The sequence below is a fragment of the Psammomys obesus genome, unplaced genomic scaffold (assembly GCF_907164565.1).
Source record: "Psammomys obesus unplaced genomic scaffold, mPsaObe1.curated_primary_1811, whole genome shotgun sequence".
Taxonomy (NCBI): domain Eukaryota; kingdom Metazoa; phylum Chordata; class Mammalia; order Rodentia; family Muridae; genus Psammomys; species Psammomys obesus.
In genome coordinates, this window is record NW_026596125.1 from 6,314,726 (window position 1) to 6,330,305 (window position 15,580).

Consider the following 15,580-nt stretch of genomic DNA (forward strand, 5'->3'; position numbering starts at 1 on the left):
ACACGCAAGATGGCTGAAGGTGGCTGTGATGAGAGTGTTCGGTCTGGGGGGTGGTTTCTTCCTTTTTTCCCCCTTTTTTCTTTTTCTTTCTTTCTTTCTTTTTTCTTTCTTTCTTTTTTTTTTTTTTTTTTGATCTGAGGATAAAGCTCTGAAGAGACAGCCGCAGCGGAGACCCTGCCCGGAGTGCCCGCCCTCCCCTCACTTGAGGAGCTGCGGGAGGACAAACGGACCCACGGACCGAGCGACGGGCGCGGGCCCGCCCCGGACGCGTCGCCCGGGCAGCGCTGGGGGCCGCAAGCGCTCGCCGTTCTGCCGACTTCTTCCAATTCTAATCTTTTTAAAAGATTTTTTTGGAAAGGACCGGGATGGGTGGAGCAGAGGTGGAGAGAAATCAAGACTTGGCATTTTCCTCCTTCTCTCTCTCCTAATTTGCTGGAGGCCACTAGCCCTCCCCTTGGAGGAAAAAAAAAAAATCCCACCAAAGGGAGGGGGGAAGCGAGCCACAGGACCCTCGAGCGCGCGCCCGGACCCCCGGCCCCGCCGCCGCCGCCGGGAGCTCAAGATGGCTGGGCGCTGAGGACGCACCCGGCCCGGCTGGCTCGGCCCGGCCCCGCCGCCGCAGGCTGGCTGCGACCGCAGCCCGGAGCCTTCCAGACCGGAGCAGAGGCCGAGAAGAAAAGAAAGGGGGGGGGGGGGGGTGGGGGGGGGGGGGGGGGGGGCCGGGCGGGGGGAGGGGAGGGCCGGGAGCCGAGCCTCCTGTTCATTAGCAGTTGAGAAAAATTCCTTTCTAGTTTGATCAATCCTTGTTTTCCCCGGCGCAGGCGAGGCGGCCGCCCAGCGCGGGGACGGGGAGCGGGGTCTCTCCGCGGCGGGGGCGTCCTGCGCGGGGCCCCGGGGAGCGCAGAAGTAGCGACGAGGGGGTCAGGCCGGAGCACCTCCCGGGCTTCCCCCTCCCTCTGGTCGCCTTTTTTTTTTTTTCCACTTCTCTCCCTCCCCCTTCCGTTTCTATTTGTGAAGGGAGGAGGAAGGCAGAGGCGGGCTGGTGTCTCTGGCCGGGGACTGGAATTTCATCTGAATGACTGCCCCAGCGCGCACGCAGCGCCCCGGAGTCGGACCGCCCGCGCCCCGCACCCCGCAGCCGGCCGGCCCGCTGGGGGACGCCCGCGCCCTGGCCCGGGGACCGCCGGTGCGCCCCGCTCGCCGGCTCCGGCTCCAGCCAGCCTCGGCGCGGCCGAACTAGCCGTCGGGGCCCCTCGGACCTCGGCCGGGAGCCAGGCGAGGAAGGCGCGGCTCGGACCAGCCCGGAGGGAGCCGCGGCCGCCGCCGAGGGAAGAGCGCGGCTCCCCAGCCCGGTGCGCCGCGGGGCGCGCCCCGATGTCAGCCGCGGGGCCGAGCGCAGGCCGCGGGCCGCCGCTGTAGCCGCGCCGACCGGGAGGCGGCCCGTTGTATGGAATTTGGACCCCGGCGCTCCCCTCCAGGGCTGGTGCCCCGGCCGCGGCCCTGGCGCAGCCCGCCGCCCCCCGCTAGGCGCTCGCCAGGAGGAGGAGACGCAGCCGGCGGCGCGCGCGACGCGAGGACCCAGGCTCCCTCCTCTGGGGGGCGGGCACGCGGAAGGCGCTGGTGACTGAGCGACTGGCGGGGCCGGCGGGGACCGGAGCTCCGGGCTCGGGGGCTTCCCGGCTGCACCAGGCGGATCCCCAGGCTCGGGGAGTCAGAGAGGTCTCCCCGGGCCCCCTGCCCGCAGCCGCCATGGCGGAGAATTGGAAGAACTGCTTTGAGGAGGAGCTCATCTGCCCCATCTGCCTGCACGTCTTCGTGGAACCCGTGCAGCTGCCGTGCAAACATAACTTCTGCCGGGGCTGCATCGGGGAGGCCTGGGCCAAGGACAGTGGCCTGGTGCGCTGCCCGGAGTGCAACCAGGCCTACAACCAGAAGCCGGGCCTGGAGAAGAACCTGAAGCTCACCAACATCGTGGAGAAGTTCAACGCCCTGCACGTGGAGAAGCCGCCGACCGCCCTGCACTGCGTGTTCTGCCGCCGCGGCCCCCCGCTGCCGGCGCAGAAGGTCTGCCTACGGTGTGAGGCGCCCTGCTGCCAGTCCCACGTGCAGACGCACCTGCAGCAGCCCTCCACCGCCCGCGGGCACCTCCTGGTGGAGGCGGACGACGTGCGGGCCTGGAGCTGCCCGCAGCACAACGCCTACCGCCTGTATCACTGCGAGGCCGAGCAGGTGGCCGTGTGCCAGTACTGCTGCTACTACAGCGGCGCGCATCAGGGACACTCGGTGTGCGACGTGGAGATCCGGAGAAATGAGATACGGGCAAGTACACTCAACGCGCGCGAACACACACACGCACGCACGCACCCCGCCTGGGGCCACCCATCCCCACAAGCTGACTCCTGTGACGCTAGCCCTCTTCCAAACTCTTGTGTGAAAGTTTGGGGGCTAAGGTCCTGGGAAGAAGGGCCTGCCTGCCGGACGCATTCTCGCACCTGTGCCCTTAGGGTTCCTCTTGCAAGTCATTTATGGGATTGGAGGAGGCTGTTCAAAGTAGTTTGAGCGTTGCTTTTCTGTTTTGAGCAGCTCCCTCCCCCGGCATTGTTTCTGTGAGCTCTACGGGAAGTCACCAAGGCAGTGACCCCGGTCCTGCTTCTCCAGCTGCTGTTTATGTAATGAGTGTCCTGGTGCCGCTGCTGCTGTGGCTGGCATGATCCATGGTGCTGGCATACCAATGAGGAAGTAAACAAAAGCAGCCATGTTAGTTTTAAGCTCTATTGGAAACACATTGGGGGTTGGGGGGAGCTTCCGGAGGTAGCACAGAACTCTGGTATCTAGCTGGGCAAGGCCTGGCTGTCCAGATGAGCCCCCGACTGTCAGCTCTTCCAATCCAGTCCCCAGTAGACGCTCCCCAGCCTGAGGCCGCTCTCTCAATACTTGTATGCTGACTGCGCCTGGCATGAACAAACCTTAAAGTATGTGTCTTCTTCGGCCCGGGCCCTTTCCTCTCAGCCCTGCCCTCGTACGCAGCCCTCCCACAGTTGGGGAGGGGAGGTGGAAGACGGAAAAAGAATCCTGTGGGTTTAAGGTTGAGCCGCGTTGAAATCTGGTTTCAGGCAGCTGGCTCCCCTGGGCTGCCGGCCGGGTGATTACCAACCGCACCCCCTCCCATTGTATACAGCCGGCTGCAGCAGCCAATGTCAAAACCGCCTTCCCTCTCCTAGGCCTCCGGGCCTGGCTAGGGAACTGGACTGGGGCATACTTCCGTCCCTTTCACTGGAAGGGGGCTCCTCCCAGATTCCTCTCGGCTCCCCTGCCTCTCGGGGTTGAGTCACACGGAAGGAGTCGATCTAAGACTGAGCCATCTTGAAAGCTCTGGCTAGGGGTCTTGTGATAAGGGAGCAAGGTTGGGCTTGATAGGACTAGGAGTGTGTGTTTAGGGTGGGGGCCCCTGGAGGCGGTGAGGCCGCTGCAGTATGAGGAAGCTGGGCCTGTCCAGAATGGAGATGGGGGTTGTTTCCTTGGTGGTAGACAAGGAGGGTCCAATCTAAATGAGTCACTGTTTAGCAATTAAAAACCATACATACACAACCAACAAAAGGCAGAAGGGCCACCGCAGGCTGAGGGCGGGGATAACAGAATTTGCTGTATAATTAGTTTGCAATTGGATGGGCCAGCTCTGGGGTTTTGTGCCAGGAGAGGCCTCTGGTTTCTTAAAGGAAGTGTGGGGGATGGAGAAGTGGAGTCACTTCCCCCCACTAGTTGGAAAAGGCCAAGGCCTGGGGAAGTGGAGGAGCCTTGTGGTCCTCCTCCCCTGACCTGGGGCAGGCATAGCCCACACTTTACCCAGTATTGAAGCTGCTACTATTAATACAGATGGTAGGGGTGGAGGCCGGGGAAGTACAGGGAAAGGATGGTGGGCCCCTTCTCTGTCCTGGGGTTGGCTGTAGAAAGAGGGTAGAGGGCAAAGAAGAAGATGTGACTGGATGGAACAGGAGAGGATGTTGGGCATTCCATGTGCTTGCTCCTCGAAACTGCTAGGCATGTCTTGAGGTAGGGAAGAAAACTTAATCACACCTGCCTGGGTATTGGGGGTTTGTCCTTAGATTGTATGTCTGCATTTACCCTAGGATATATCTCGCCTTAGGATTGGGGAGGAGAGGGTGGCATTTGCTTGCACATTTTACCTCGGGGTTCCTCTCACCAGGCACTAACTTTGTCAGCAGCTCCATGATATGTGTGTCTGTTTGCACACACACACACACACACACACACACACACATCATGGCATGCATGTGTGCTTGTGTACCTAGTGCCTATGGGGGAGGCTCAGAAGCCTTGAGTTGCATTAGAGCCAGATGTGCAATTCTGTGAGCTCAGCATCTGTGCCCCAGGCTCATCTTCCTCTAGGCTTCTCACGTCCATTCTCTCTGGTGCCCCAGGGCACTAAGCTTGAAAACCCTTCAATAGCCCAATGTCATTCAAGTATGAGTCTGACTTACTGAGTGCAAAGGTAGGGGTCCCACCTTGGGGAAGGGCTGAGTCCTGAGGAAGCTGACTGGAAAACCCTGCCCTCTCTTTAGGCTATCCAGGAGGAATGGTCTTTGCCTCAGCCAGCTTTTCTCGCTAGCAGGAGTCTGCCAGGAAGGGCCTTTGCTAGTGCTATGGAAAGGGCACCAGAATTTTCCAAGGTATAGCAGCACAAAGAACCATAAAAATCTCGGTTCTGCTTGTTGTTTCCTGGTCTGCCCTCCCACAGGAGGTTCGGGTCCTGGCCAGTTGGCTGAAAATGGTTAACACTGCCAGGTGTGTAGAGGGCCTGGAGTGCCCTATAGCTGTAATCCCAGCACTGGGGAGGCGGGTGCAGGCTGATCTCTGTGAGCTCAAGGCCAGCTTGGTCTACATGGTGAGTTCCAGGCCAGCCAGGGCCACACAGAGGCCTTGTCTCAACAAAACAACCCCACTACCACCACCTACAACAACAAAACAGCCCCTGCTCAGTGCCTCCTGGTGTAGCCCCATTCCCAAACACTCACAAGCCCCCACTTTTGTGTACTTGAGCCAGTGGCTTGGGTGGGGCATCAGGAAGGGGTGGTACTCCAGAGTTAGGCCTGTGCAGGCCAGGGCATTGCCCCACTCTGCCTTTGAGAGGACTGAGTGCCAGCCAGATTGGAGCCTCAAGATCACTCACTGGGACATACCTGTACCCTTGAAGTGTTTTCTCTCCAGGCTGTGGGCCCAAGCTTGAGACATCCAGGTGGGCTCAAGCCTAGCAATCCTGAGGGTCAAAATCCCTTCCCGCCTCTAAGTTTAGGGATCATCTAAGTAATAGGGGTAGGGATGGAAGTTGGGAGCATTCTTACAACTCTATCAACATAGAAAGGCCCACCCAAGAGAAGGCATGGCCGTGTGTGTGAGGGGCTTTGCTGGTGTTTGTGCTTGAGCTTGCATGGTTTGTGTGCTTCTGGAAACAGGCTGGAGATGTTGGCCTGAACCCTGTGCCTTATACCCTCCATCCTGCGGTGAAGAGGTACTCTCTGGGGAACAGAAGCCCACTGTTGGAATTTGTTGTCGCTTGGACTGTGCCTGTGCTGGAGGGGATGTAAGGAGAGAGGGAGGCCTAGAGATCTCTGCTGAGCTGGGACTGGGGTTACAAGCCTGACTCCGGTAGCTCACACCCACGCTACCCTCTGCCAGTAGCAGACAGAGTGGGGAAGTTCTGTGTGTGTGTGAGTTGGGGGTGGGCAGTGTGCGGGCTGTGTAGTGTCCTTTCCTTGATCATCCTGACTCCTTAGAGAAGGGGACCCGCTTTGGCCTCCTCCCTGCGTCCTAAGAGAAGCCTCAGGCAGAGGCCCAATCCCTGCCTGTACCCCAGGATTCTGCTGACAGCCAAGAGTCTGTCATACACTCTCTAGGGATTACCTGCCTGCAGTTCTGGTGCACCCTGTGTGTATCGGTCTGTCTGTCTGTCTATTGTGACTAATTTTTTTTTCACATGAGCATCTCCAGGAAAGGATGTGCGAATGACTGACTTAGTTAGGCACTACTTTCATGTGTGGCTGTGGAGTCAGGGAGAGAAGTCTATGCTCATGTGTGTATGTCTGAGACAGTGGATGTCAGGTGAGGTGCAGTACAGGGTGCCTGCCTTGCTGTTTAGCCCTGCAAAGTGAATTTCCTCTACTTGATTTTGTTGGGGCTCATGAAGGGCTTGCTCAGGTAGGTAGGCTTCGAACCTGCCAGGGGCTCGTCACTCTCTTACCTGGGGACCTTTGGGAAGCTTGGAATTCATGTTAGGGTGTTGGAGGTGAGCGAGGGCCCCAGTGGATGCTGCAGAGCTGGGGAGAGTGGGTGGGCACCCCACTTGGGCCTCTGCCCTGGGCTGAGCAAGCAGGCCTGGCCAGCTCATCTCTGGCTCTGGGAAAGCCTTCCTCCCTGGCCAGCCTGGCATTCAAACCCAGACAAAGGGGGGCTTTCTCTCTCGCCTCTTTGTTCTGCTGCCCCAGAGGCTGCTCTGTGCGCAGCAAAAGCTAATTCGGCTCTGCAGCTGGGAAGCCCTCTCACGCTGATGGCCTGTGGGGATCGCTGAGGCGCTATCCGTCTCCTTGCCCTGACTCCTGTGCCTACCACCCCTTATCTCTGGGTTTGTGGTTTCGCCAGCTTGAGAGTTCACAAGGTAGTTCAAAGCAGGCACTGTGCAGGGAAGGAGGATATTTTTTTGGAGGGGAGAGAAAAGTGCCTGTGCCAATGGAGCCAGTTCAAATTTGATCTTAGGATCAGGGCTTGGGTGGGGAAGTGAGGGCAGCCTTGGAAGCTTGGGAAGAAAGTTCCACGAGGTTCTAAGCAGAATCCTGGAGGCAGTGCTGGATGACCTGAGCAAGGAGATGTTCTTTTACACCAGGCCAGCCCCTTTTTTTTGTCCCCTCACCGTTACCTCAGGGGCTGCTGGATCCAGCCTCGGCCTGGCCTGCAAACCTAGGAACTGGCCCTCAGCCCATTCTCCCCCGACCTTCCTTCTCTTCAAGGTTGACTTGAGGGCTTATTATTATTTATTAACTTTTACACAGCCCTTACTCCCCAGACCTCACCTGTCTGCCTGGTCTAGTTTGGCAGCAAAATACCAACAGGGCCTAGCTGGTCAGGCTCTAGAGGAACCTGAGATCTCAGGGCAGAAGTTAGGCCCCCTGAGTGCCCCCTCTTGGTTGGGTGGGCACAAGGTGTGGAAGCAGGCCTGCAATGCGTGGGCACCCTGGAGCCATGGAGGGCATGGGGAGGTTTTCTCAGGCCTAGCAGATCCAGCATGCCTGAGGCTCACAGGTAAAGAAACACTGATTGAGCCCTTGGTCCCTCCATCGCTTCTAGACTAGACATGGCTCCCCCTTCCACACACTTAATTTGGGCCACAGTCCAGGAACCTTATGGTGGCCCAGAGGCGGTTTAGAAAGCCTCTACTCCCTCTTTGGGAGGCCTTGCTGGCCATCAAGCCGGGAAATAGAGTCCAGCTTCAGCTGTGGTGTTTTTTTTTTCCCCCTTCCCCAAGGCAGGTAGAACCTGGGCTAGAATGAGGCTGCTCGGAGGGAGGAGGGTTGCTGTATGGTCGCGCCTCCTAAGCCCTGTCCTCCAGCATCTTCCTGGTTGGCTTGTTTGGTCTTTATTTACTTATTTATTTATTCATCTATTCATTTATTCATTCACTTATTTATTTATTCATTCATTCATTTGTTTGTTTGTTTGTTGGGTCAGAGTCTCACTGTGTAGCTCTGGCTGTTCTGGAACCCACTGTGTAGACCAGGCTGGCTTCGAACTCAGAGACTCCCCTGTCTCTGCCTCTCAAGTGCTGGGATCAAAGGTCTGGCCACAGTGCCCAGCCCATTTGATTTTTTGATTTGGTAGAAGTGTGGGTGTGATGGAGAGTCATCAGGTGGCTATTTCCTCCTGCCGACCTCATAGTGCTTGAAGTAGCACCTCTGCCCGCCCCTGACTGCAGGGAAGCTGGGGGGAGGGGGTTTTCCAGCCTTGCCTACCCTTGAAGCATTCCTCCCCTTTCTGCCCTCTCTCCTCTTTTAGCAGACCTGAAAAAAAACAGGGGTCTCTGAGGTGGCAGAGGGGCAATGAGACCCCCCTACCTGCAGTTGGGACTACTGTTTTCACTAGCTGGTGGCCAGACCCAACCTCTGCTGAAGACTAGAATCCTGAAGCTGAGGGAAGCTTCCTGGGGATGCCTAAGAGGAGCAGGAGTTGGGGGATGGGGAGCAATCAAACTCCTTGAGGGCCTCAGTGGAGTGGGGGGAGGGGTCCTCACTGGCTTGCTGGGTAAGAATCTTTCCTGCCCAGGAGAAGTTAGGTTGTTTGGGATCTTTGTTTGTCTTCTCCTTCCCCTGGGACTTTGCCTGGCCTCTCTCCCTCATCTGTTCAAGGCCCTGATCATTCATGACGTGGGCAGGCTGAGAGGTCTGGGCTGGTGAGGGCCTGGGCTGTCAGATGGCCTGGACCCTGATTAGTATCTGGGACGCTTGGTACATATGGGCAGCCTGCATGCTGTCTGAGTTCCATTTGTTGTATAGGAGAGAGAAGAAGGCCTCCTGTTCACAGTGAAGCTTTTTTTTTTTTTTTTTTTTTTTTTTTTTTTTTTTAACGTGTGTGCAGTGCCTGCAGAGGCCAGAAGAATGTGCTGAACCTCCAGGAACTGAGGTTACAGATGGTTGGGAGCCCCTGTTAGTGCTGGGAATGGAACGTGGGTCATCTCCACCCACGCAGCTAGTGCTCTTAACTGCTAAGCTGCCTCTTCAGTCCCCAGGAATGTTTTTATGCAGGCTTCTTCATTGGGGTCTCCGAAGACCCAGCCTTACCTGCAAGGGCATCGGGCGCAAGCATGGGAGCGCTAAGGGGTCTCAGGGCCCAGTGCGTGAGCTCAGGTGTGTATTGGGCGGGACTGTAGACATCTCTGTTTCTGCTCCCATACAGGCTGTATTTATTGTCAGTCTGACCACTCTGGCTGACAAGGGCAAGGTCTGCTGGGTCACTGAAGTTGTCCTGTGCTAGGACAACTCCAGGCTTGGCTTACTTACAAGGAGAGCATGACCTCACCCAACTCCTGCCTTTAGCATCTTGGTTTTTTGTCTCTTGACTAGCAACGTCTGTAGAACAGGTGAAGTCTCTTGCTGGCCTTGGTTTCCCACCATAGAAAAAGGATGAGGGCGAGGAAGGAATTGTTAGGGCTTGTATTTGGGTGTGGGTGTGAGCAGGGGTTGTGTGGTAAGACGGAAGGCCCCCACAGAGGAAAAGAAGCACGCCTTGCTGACGAACATTTCCTCTGAGTGTCTGGACGCTGCTCGGCAGATCCTCCTGCTCAAACCCTGGATGTTTCTGGTAACGTTTTCAGCAACAACCAGGTCCTCCGGCTTTTGTGATGCCTGACCATGAAGGGGGAAGCAGAAGGCAGCCACAAAGCCTTTTGGTTTTCTTTTGAGACAGGGTCCCCCTTTGTAGCCAAGGATGACCTCAAACTTGTGATTTTCCCTCTCTCCCCCAGAGCAGCTGACACCTGTTCTTATTTTCCATCCCACCCACCCCCCTTTCTTTTTCTTCTCCCCTTTGTAGTCCAGACTGGCCTTGAACTTACGGTGATCTTCCTGCCTCAGCCTTTACAGGGCGAGAGGAGGGTTGGAATTTATAGAGAAATCAGCTCATGGTTAGTGAGTCAAGTACAGAGCACCAGAACGTGAGCTGACGATGGAGGTTGGTGGTGGAGCCTTTGCCTAGTGTGCAAGCCCCTGGCCTCCATCCTCAGTGTGGCAAAAACAACAGTAACAGTAGTGGGGACTTGCCTGGTGGCATGAGGGGATTCTAGGATAGAGCTGTCACGTGACTCCCTGAGAGTGGCAGCATTTTAGGGTCCAATACTAGCTACATGTGGCTATTGTTAAATGCTTGAAATGAGGCTGATGCAACTGAACCTAAAACTGCTCAGTTTTTTTCTACTCAGGGTCCTTCCCTGTAGCCCATGCTGGCCCCAGCTTCCAGCCCTCCTGTCTTTGTCTTCCAAGTGCTGGGATTACAGGCAGATACTGGCATTCCTGGCTTACTTTATTTTGTATTAACACCAATATAAAAGGTGGCGGCTACGCTGAAGAACACTGCTACTGAGGAGGGCAGGATGTGACAGCCTACCACATGACCAGGATAGGAAGGGACCTGTACCTACTCAGAACAAACAGGGGCCCCAGAACGGAGAGGAGGCACTGTGGCTGGCAGAAAATGACAGAAAGAATTGAAGTGCCCTGGTGGGCGTCATCCTGGAGGTGAGATGCCTGGGGCGCAGGGGTCACAGGACCTTCCAGGCGCCTGCACATCCTGGCCCAGCCGAAGGACCCACCTGAGCCACCTTACACTGAGGGCTCTACGGCTCCGTAAAAGATCATTCTTGTCGCGCCGAAATATTTGAGAGAAGGCCGTCATCAAGAGCAAGGGAGACCTTGTTGGAAGAGGTGTGTTGGTGACGGGGAAGGGAGGGTTGTAGAGATAGGAAATTAGAAGCATTGTTACTCATGCAGAGGGCCTGCATTCAACTCCCTGTACCACATGGTAGTCCACAACCACCCATGACTCTCTGTGCAGGGGTTCCAACCCCTTCCCACCTCTGCCAGCACCAGGCAGGAAGCTGGTGCACATAGATATATGCAAGCAAAACACTCATACACAAAATAAAATGAATATAATTAATTACAGGTTATTTTTTGTTTTCTTAAGACAGAGAGTCTTCGTATGTAGCCTTGGCTGTTCTGAACCTTTGTAGACCAGGCCGGCCTTGAAGTCACAGAGATCACCTGCCTCTGCCTCCCAAGTGCTGAGATTAAAGGCATGTGTCACCACCCCTGGTTAATTAATTTTTGAGAGCTTGGAAAAGCAACTTGATGTGGCAGCAGATTAGGCTTGGAAGCATCAGGCTCTCTCTTTGCTGGTCTCAATGAGGGGCTGAGGGACATAGCCAGCAAGGACTGGATCCCTGAGGCCAGGAACAAGGAAGGGTGGCTGCACCTCTATACTATAGGTGAGGCAACTATGAGGTGAGACCAAGGGCCTGTGCCACCTTGGAAGGCTGTTTGGCCCTCTGCATCTTAGTGCTCCAGTTAAGATAGTGCCCCAGGGAAAGGTAATCACCTTGGATAATCACAGGCCTCCTGCCACATCACCTGGTATGTGCCACTCATTGGCTCTACAACTTCGAAAATATATGTATTTATTTTTAATTATGTATATGCGTGTGCACAAGTGCTTTCGAAGGGCAGAGGAGTGGGATTCCTGTGAGCTGCCTGATATGGGTGCTGGGAGCCAGACTTTGGGTCTTACTGCAAGAGCAATCGGCATTCTTAACCACTGAGCCATCCTTCTGCACCATTGGCCGAATGACTGTAGTGAAACCTCCCTAGGCCTCAGTTTCTTCCTTTGTGAATGAATGAGGATCATAATGTAGTACCTACCTCATAGATTGCTGGGCTGAGGAGATGAAGCCCTTCTAGTATAATGAGTTGATGGATGCAGATAGCCAGGGTACAAGTGTTTGGTGTAGAGCCTGCCCTCAGAAAGCTCAGGGCTTGACTACACGAGGGAAGCTGCTCTGCTTTCCCTTTCCTGAAAATAGCTGGTCCTGGGGCTGCTTGAGGGCCAGGGGAGGCTGGCCGGCCGGCAGACCTTTTGGGAAGTGCTTTACCAAGAGGGAGGAAGGTATGAAGCCTGGCTGGTGAGGTTGGGGCAGCACCCCACTCTGACACTGTCAGACACTGACAGTTAACTTCCAACTGTCCCTGCAGAAGATGCTGATGAAGCAGCAGGAGCGGCTGGAGGAGCGAGAGCAAGACATCGAGGACCAGCTGTACAAGCTCGAGTCAGACAAGCGCCTCGTAGAGGTAATAAGCCCTGAGTCCAGGTGGGGTGGTGTGGATGCCGGGTCTTGGGTGAACTCCTTTTGAGGGGTCTTGAGTGGCTCTGTGCCAGAGCTACCTGTCAATCACACAATGAAGTATCTGAATAGGCACCCCCTGGAATTAGGAGTGGCTGGCACAAACCAGTGCTATGGATGGGGATTTGGCAGGTCACACCTTACCTTCAGAAGCTGGGGGCCTCAGGGACCCAGACCCTAGCATTAGAAATGGAGCTGGAGCCAGGCGCAGTGACGCACACCGGTAATCCCAGCGTTCAGGGAGGCAGTTGGATCTCTGAGTTCAAGGGCAGCCTGGTCTACAAAGGGAGTCCAGGACAGCCAGGGCTACACAGAGAAACACTGTCTTGAAACCTAAACCTCCCCCCCCCCAAAAAAAAAAAGTAAAACGTAGTTGGTAGCCATGTGAGCTTGAGGTCGCTGGATGCTCTTGTGGCATCTGCCCATCCTGTCCACGGGCTCATGCGTCCCCATCTCTGCAGGAGAAAGTGAGCCAGCTGAAGGAGGAGGTGAGGCTGCAGTACGAGAAGCTGCACCAGCTGCTGGACGAGGACCTGCGGCAGACAGTGGAGGTCCTGGACAAGGCGCAAGCCAAGTTCTGCAGCGAGAACGCGGCGCAGGCGCTGCACCTTGGGGAACGCATGCAGGAGGCCAAGAAGCTGCTGGGCTCCCTGCAGCTGCTCTTCGACAAGACTGAGGATGTCAGCTTCATGAAGGTAGGGCGGGGCGGGTGGGGCCGCTGCCCCTTGCCTTTGGAGCCGGCCTGCCTGGGCTAGACTCTGGCCAGTTGTCCTTAGTTTTGTGACCTTGGGCAAGTCATGGATGCTTCCTGAGTTTTGACATACCAGTCTTTTATTTAGTCTGGATTTTTGTTTTTTTTGTTTTTTGTTTTTTTTTTGTTTGTTCGTTTGTTTGTTTGTTTGTTTTTAAGCTCTGAAAATTAAAAGAAACAATTTTGGCACCTCATTTAACAGCAAATACTGGTTTGCTGGCATGGGCAGTTAGTGGTCTCCATATTTCACGTGGTAAGAAAATTCAGACAGGTCACTGTGGACGGGTTGACCGGTTGGGCTGTGGCGGCCTGTCTGGATCATATGTAACATATAATATGATATGAACACCACTGCCCCCTTCTGAAATCCAGAAATACCCAGATTTCAAAGGCCTGTTGGACTGGGTGATGCACACCATTAAGCCCAGCACTCAAAAGGCACAGGCAGATGGAATTCTGAGTTCCAGACCAGCCTGGTCTACACAATGAATTCTAGGACCTCTAGGACTACATCACAGAGAAGGCCTGTCTCAAAAGATAAAAAGCAAAGGCCCTGTGGGACTCTCCCAGAAACTGCCTGGCCGGCGCTGGGGCTCAGATTGGACGCTGCTTGCCTAGCACACATGAAAGCTCATGGTCTTTCGCTATGCTTGTTGCCACAGTCTCCTGTAATTCTGCTCTGTGAAGTGGAGGCAGGAGGATAGTTCAAGGGCATCTTTAAGACTTAGTTCTAGGCCAACCTGGGCTACCTGAGACCCTGTTTCAGACAAATGACAGAAGCCATGCCACCACAATATAGCAAGCACTTGGGCACGGAGCTGCTCTGCCTTGCCGCCCGCCGACTGACTCTTCTCTCTTTCCTTGCAGAACACCAAGTCTGTGAAGATCTTAATGGACAGGTGAGCTGATAGCCCCCAGCTCCCCAGAATGCATCCCAGGGAGGGCATCGAGGGCCATGCCGCCTGTGGGGAGGTGGGGCGGGCTCACTGGTCATGCCTCCTCACAGCACACGCCCCGTCCACTGCCCTCAGGACCCAGACCTGCACGGGCAGCAGCCTTTCTCCCCCTAAGATCGGCCACCTGAACTCCAAGCTCTTCCTGAACGAGGTGGCCAAGAAGGAGAAGCAGTTGCGGAAGATGCTAGAAGGTGAGGTTAAAGGCCTCCGGGCAGGGGAAGATGCCAGTGCCGTCTCTAAGAGGCAGATAGCTTAGCACAGGTGGACCTGTGTTCGCATCCTCGGCTTTGCCACTTCTAGCGTGGGACCTTGGGCAAGTGACATCACATTACCTCTCTGGGCTTCAGTTTCTTCAGCTGGAATATAAAATTCGTAAACATCCACCAAGATGTCACGTATTTGGACCCATAGAGGTTTCAGGCCCGCATGGGAGAGGAAACCGGGGTTGTCTGGGCTGGGAGCTTCAGCAACATTTATTCCAAACTCTCCGCAGGTCCCTTCAGCACGCCGGTGCCCTTCCTGCAGTGCGTCCCCCTCTACCCGTGCGGCGTGAACAGCTCTGGGGCAGAGAAGCGCAAGCACTCTACAGCCTTCCCGGAGGCCAGCTTCCTGGAAACGTCATCGGGCCCTGTGGGCAGCCAGTATGGGGCAGCAGCGGGCACAGCCAGCAGCGAGGGCCAGTCCGGGCAACCCCTGGGGCCCTGCAGCTCCACACAGCACTTGGTGGCCCTGCCAGGTGGTGCCCAGCCAGTCCACTCGAGCCCTGTGTTTCCCCCGTCGCAGTACCCCAATGGCTCTGCCACCCAGCAGCCCATGCTTCCCCAGTATGGCGGCCGCAAGATCCTCGTCTGTTCCGTGGACAACTGTTACTGTTCTTCCGTGGCCAACCATGGTGGCCACCAGCCGTACCCCCGCTCCGGCCACTTCCCCTGGACAGTGCCCTCACAGGAGTACTCCCACCCACTCCCACCCACACCCTCCGTCCCTCAGTCCCTTCCTGGCCTGGCAGTCAGAGACTGGCTCGACGCGTCCCAGCAGCCTGGTCACCAGGATTTCTACAGGGTGTATGGGCAGCCGTCCACCAAACACTATGTGACGAGCTAACGCCAAGCAGGCAGTGGACGCTGGGGACCCTTCCCCCAGCCCCGGTGGCTCGGGAGTTATGCACCCAGAGACCTGCCCTTCTTTCTAGCCTCCTCTCTCCCCTTTTCTTCCTCCATTCCTCCAAAATCTTTATGGATTTTCTTTTATTTAGGACCTTGTTTTGATTTTCTTTTTTTTTTTTTTTTTTTTTTTTAATTATGCATCTCCTGGATGAGGAGGTGACAGTGGGAACTGGCCTGGGCAGAGGCTGCAGGTGGCCCTGGTTGGAACAGTGTCTTCACTCAAGTCACTGACTTCTCTATCTTTCCTTTTTCTTAATCCCACTTTCTCCCCTTCACACCTCCCATGGCTAGAAGCAGCCTTGGGGTACCAACTCGCCTCACTTACCCCGGGAGATGGCCCAGTGCCCACTGGCCTGTTTCTCCTCCCTCCAGTTTTTCGTCTGGGCAGTTTGATCACTGATGGAGTAAAGAATGATGTATAGATTGTGGAGGGGTTTTTCTGTTTGTTTTGCTTTTTAATTTTTTTAAACCAAGAATGATTTCTTCTGCTTCCTTCTCACCATCTTCCCAGACAGAGTTCAAGGTCGCATCTCAAGCAGCTTTTGGCACCTTCGAGCCTGAATGGAACCTTTCAAAGCCAGGAGCCCCATGTCCAGGAAAGTTGAAAAAAGAGAACTTTGCCAATGATAGTGACCACAGCGAAAGCAAATAATAATAATATTAATAATAATAAATAAAAGAAATAATAAATAAAAACACAAGCACAGCCCTCGTTGAGGTCAGTGGAGGAGGGGCTGCCCAGACTTGGGTCCTT

At 55.5% G+C, this 15,580-nt stretch overlaps 1 protein-coding gene across 1 annotated transcript; it reads left to right on the plus strand.

Annotated features, from left to right (window-relative positions):
• The first annotated feature begins 1,555 nt into the window (after positions 1 to 1,555).
• Positions 1,556 to 15,254, plus strand: Trim8 (tripartite motif containing 8). Its single transcript, XM_055591491.1, has 6 exons — positions 1,556 to 2,319; positions 11,805 to 11,900; positions 12,415 to 12,648; positions 13,572 to 13,603; positions 13,736 to 13,851; positions 14,154 to 15,254. Exons 1-6 carry the CDS (start codon positions 1,750 to 1,752, stop codon positions 14,762 to 14,764), a joined length of 1,659 nt encoding a protein of 552 aa, XP_055447466.1. The 5' UTR covers positions 1,556 to 1,749; the 3' UTR covers positions 14,765 to 15,254.
• Positions 15,255 to 15,580: the final 326 nt, after the last annotated feature.

Excerpts from the sequence above, each read along its gene's own strand:
- Trim8 (XM_055591491.1), top strand. The coding sequence starts at position 1,750 with ATGGCGGAGAATTGGAAGAACTGCTTTGAGGAGGAGCTCATCTGCCCC. Across the intron at positions 11,901-12,414 it reads CAGACAAGCGCCTCGTAGAG|GAGAAAGTGAGCCAGCTGAA; the intron begins GTAATAAGCCCT and ends CCATCTCTGCAG. Across the intron at positions 13,604-13,735 it reads GTGAAGATCTTAATGGACAG|GACCCAGACCTGCACGGGCA; the intron begins GTGAGCTGATAG and ends CACTGCCCTCAG.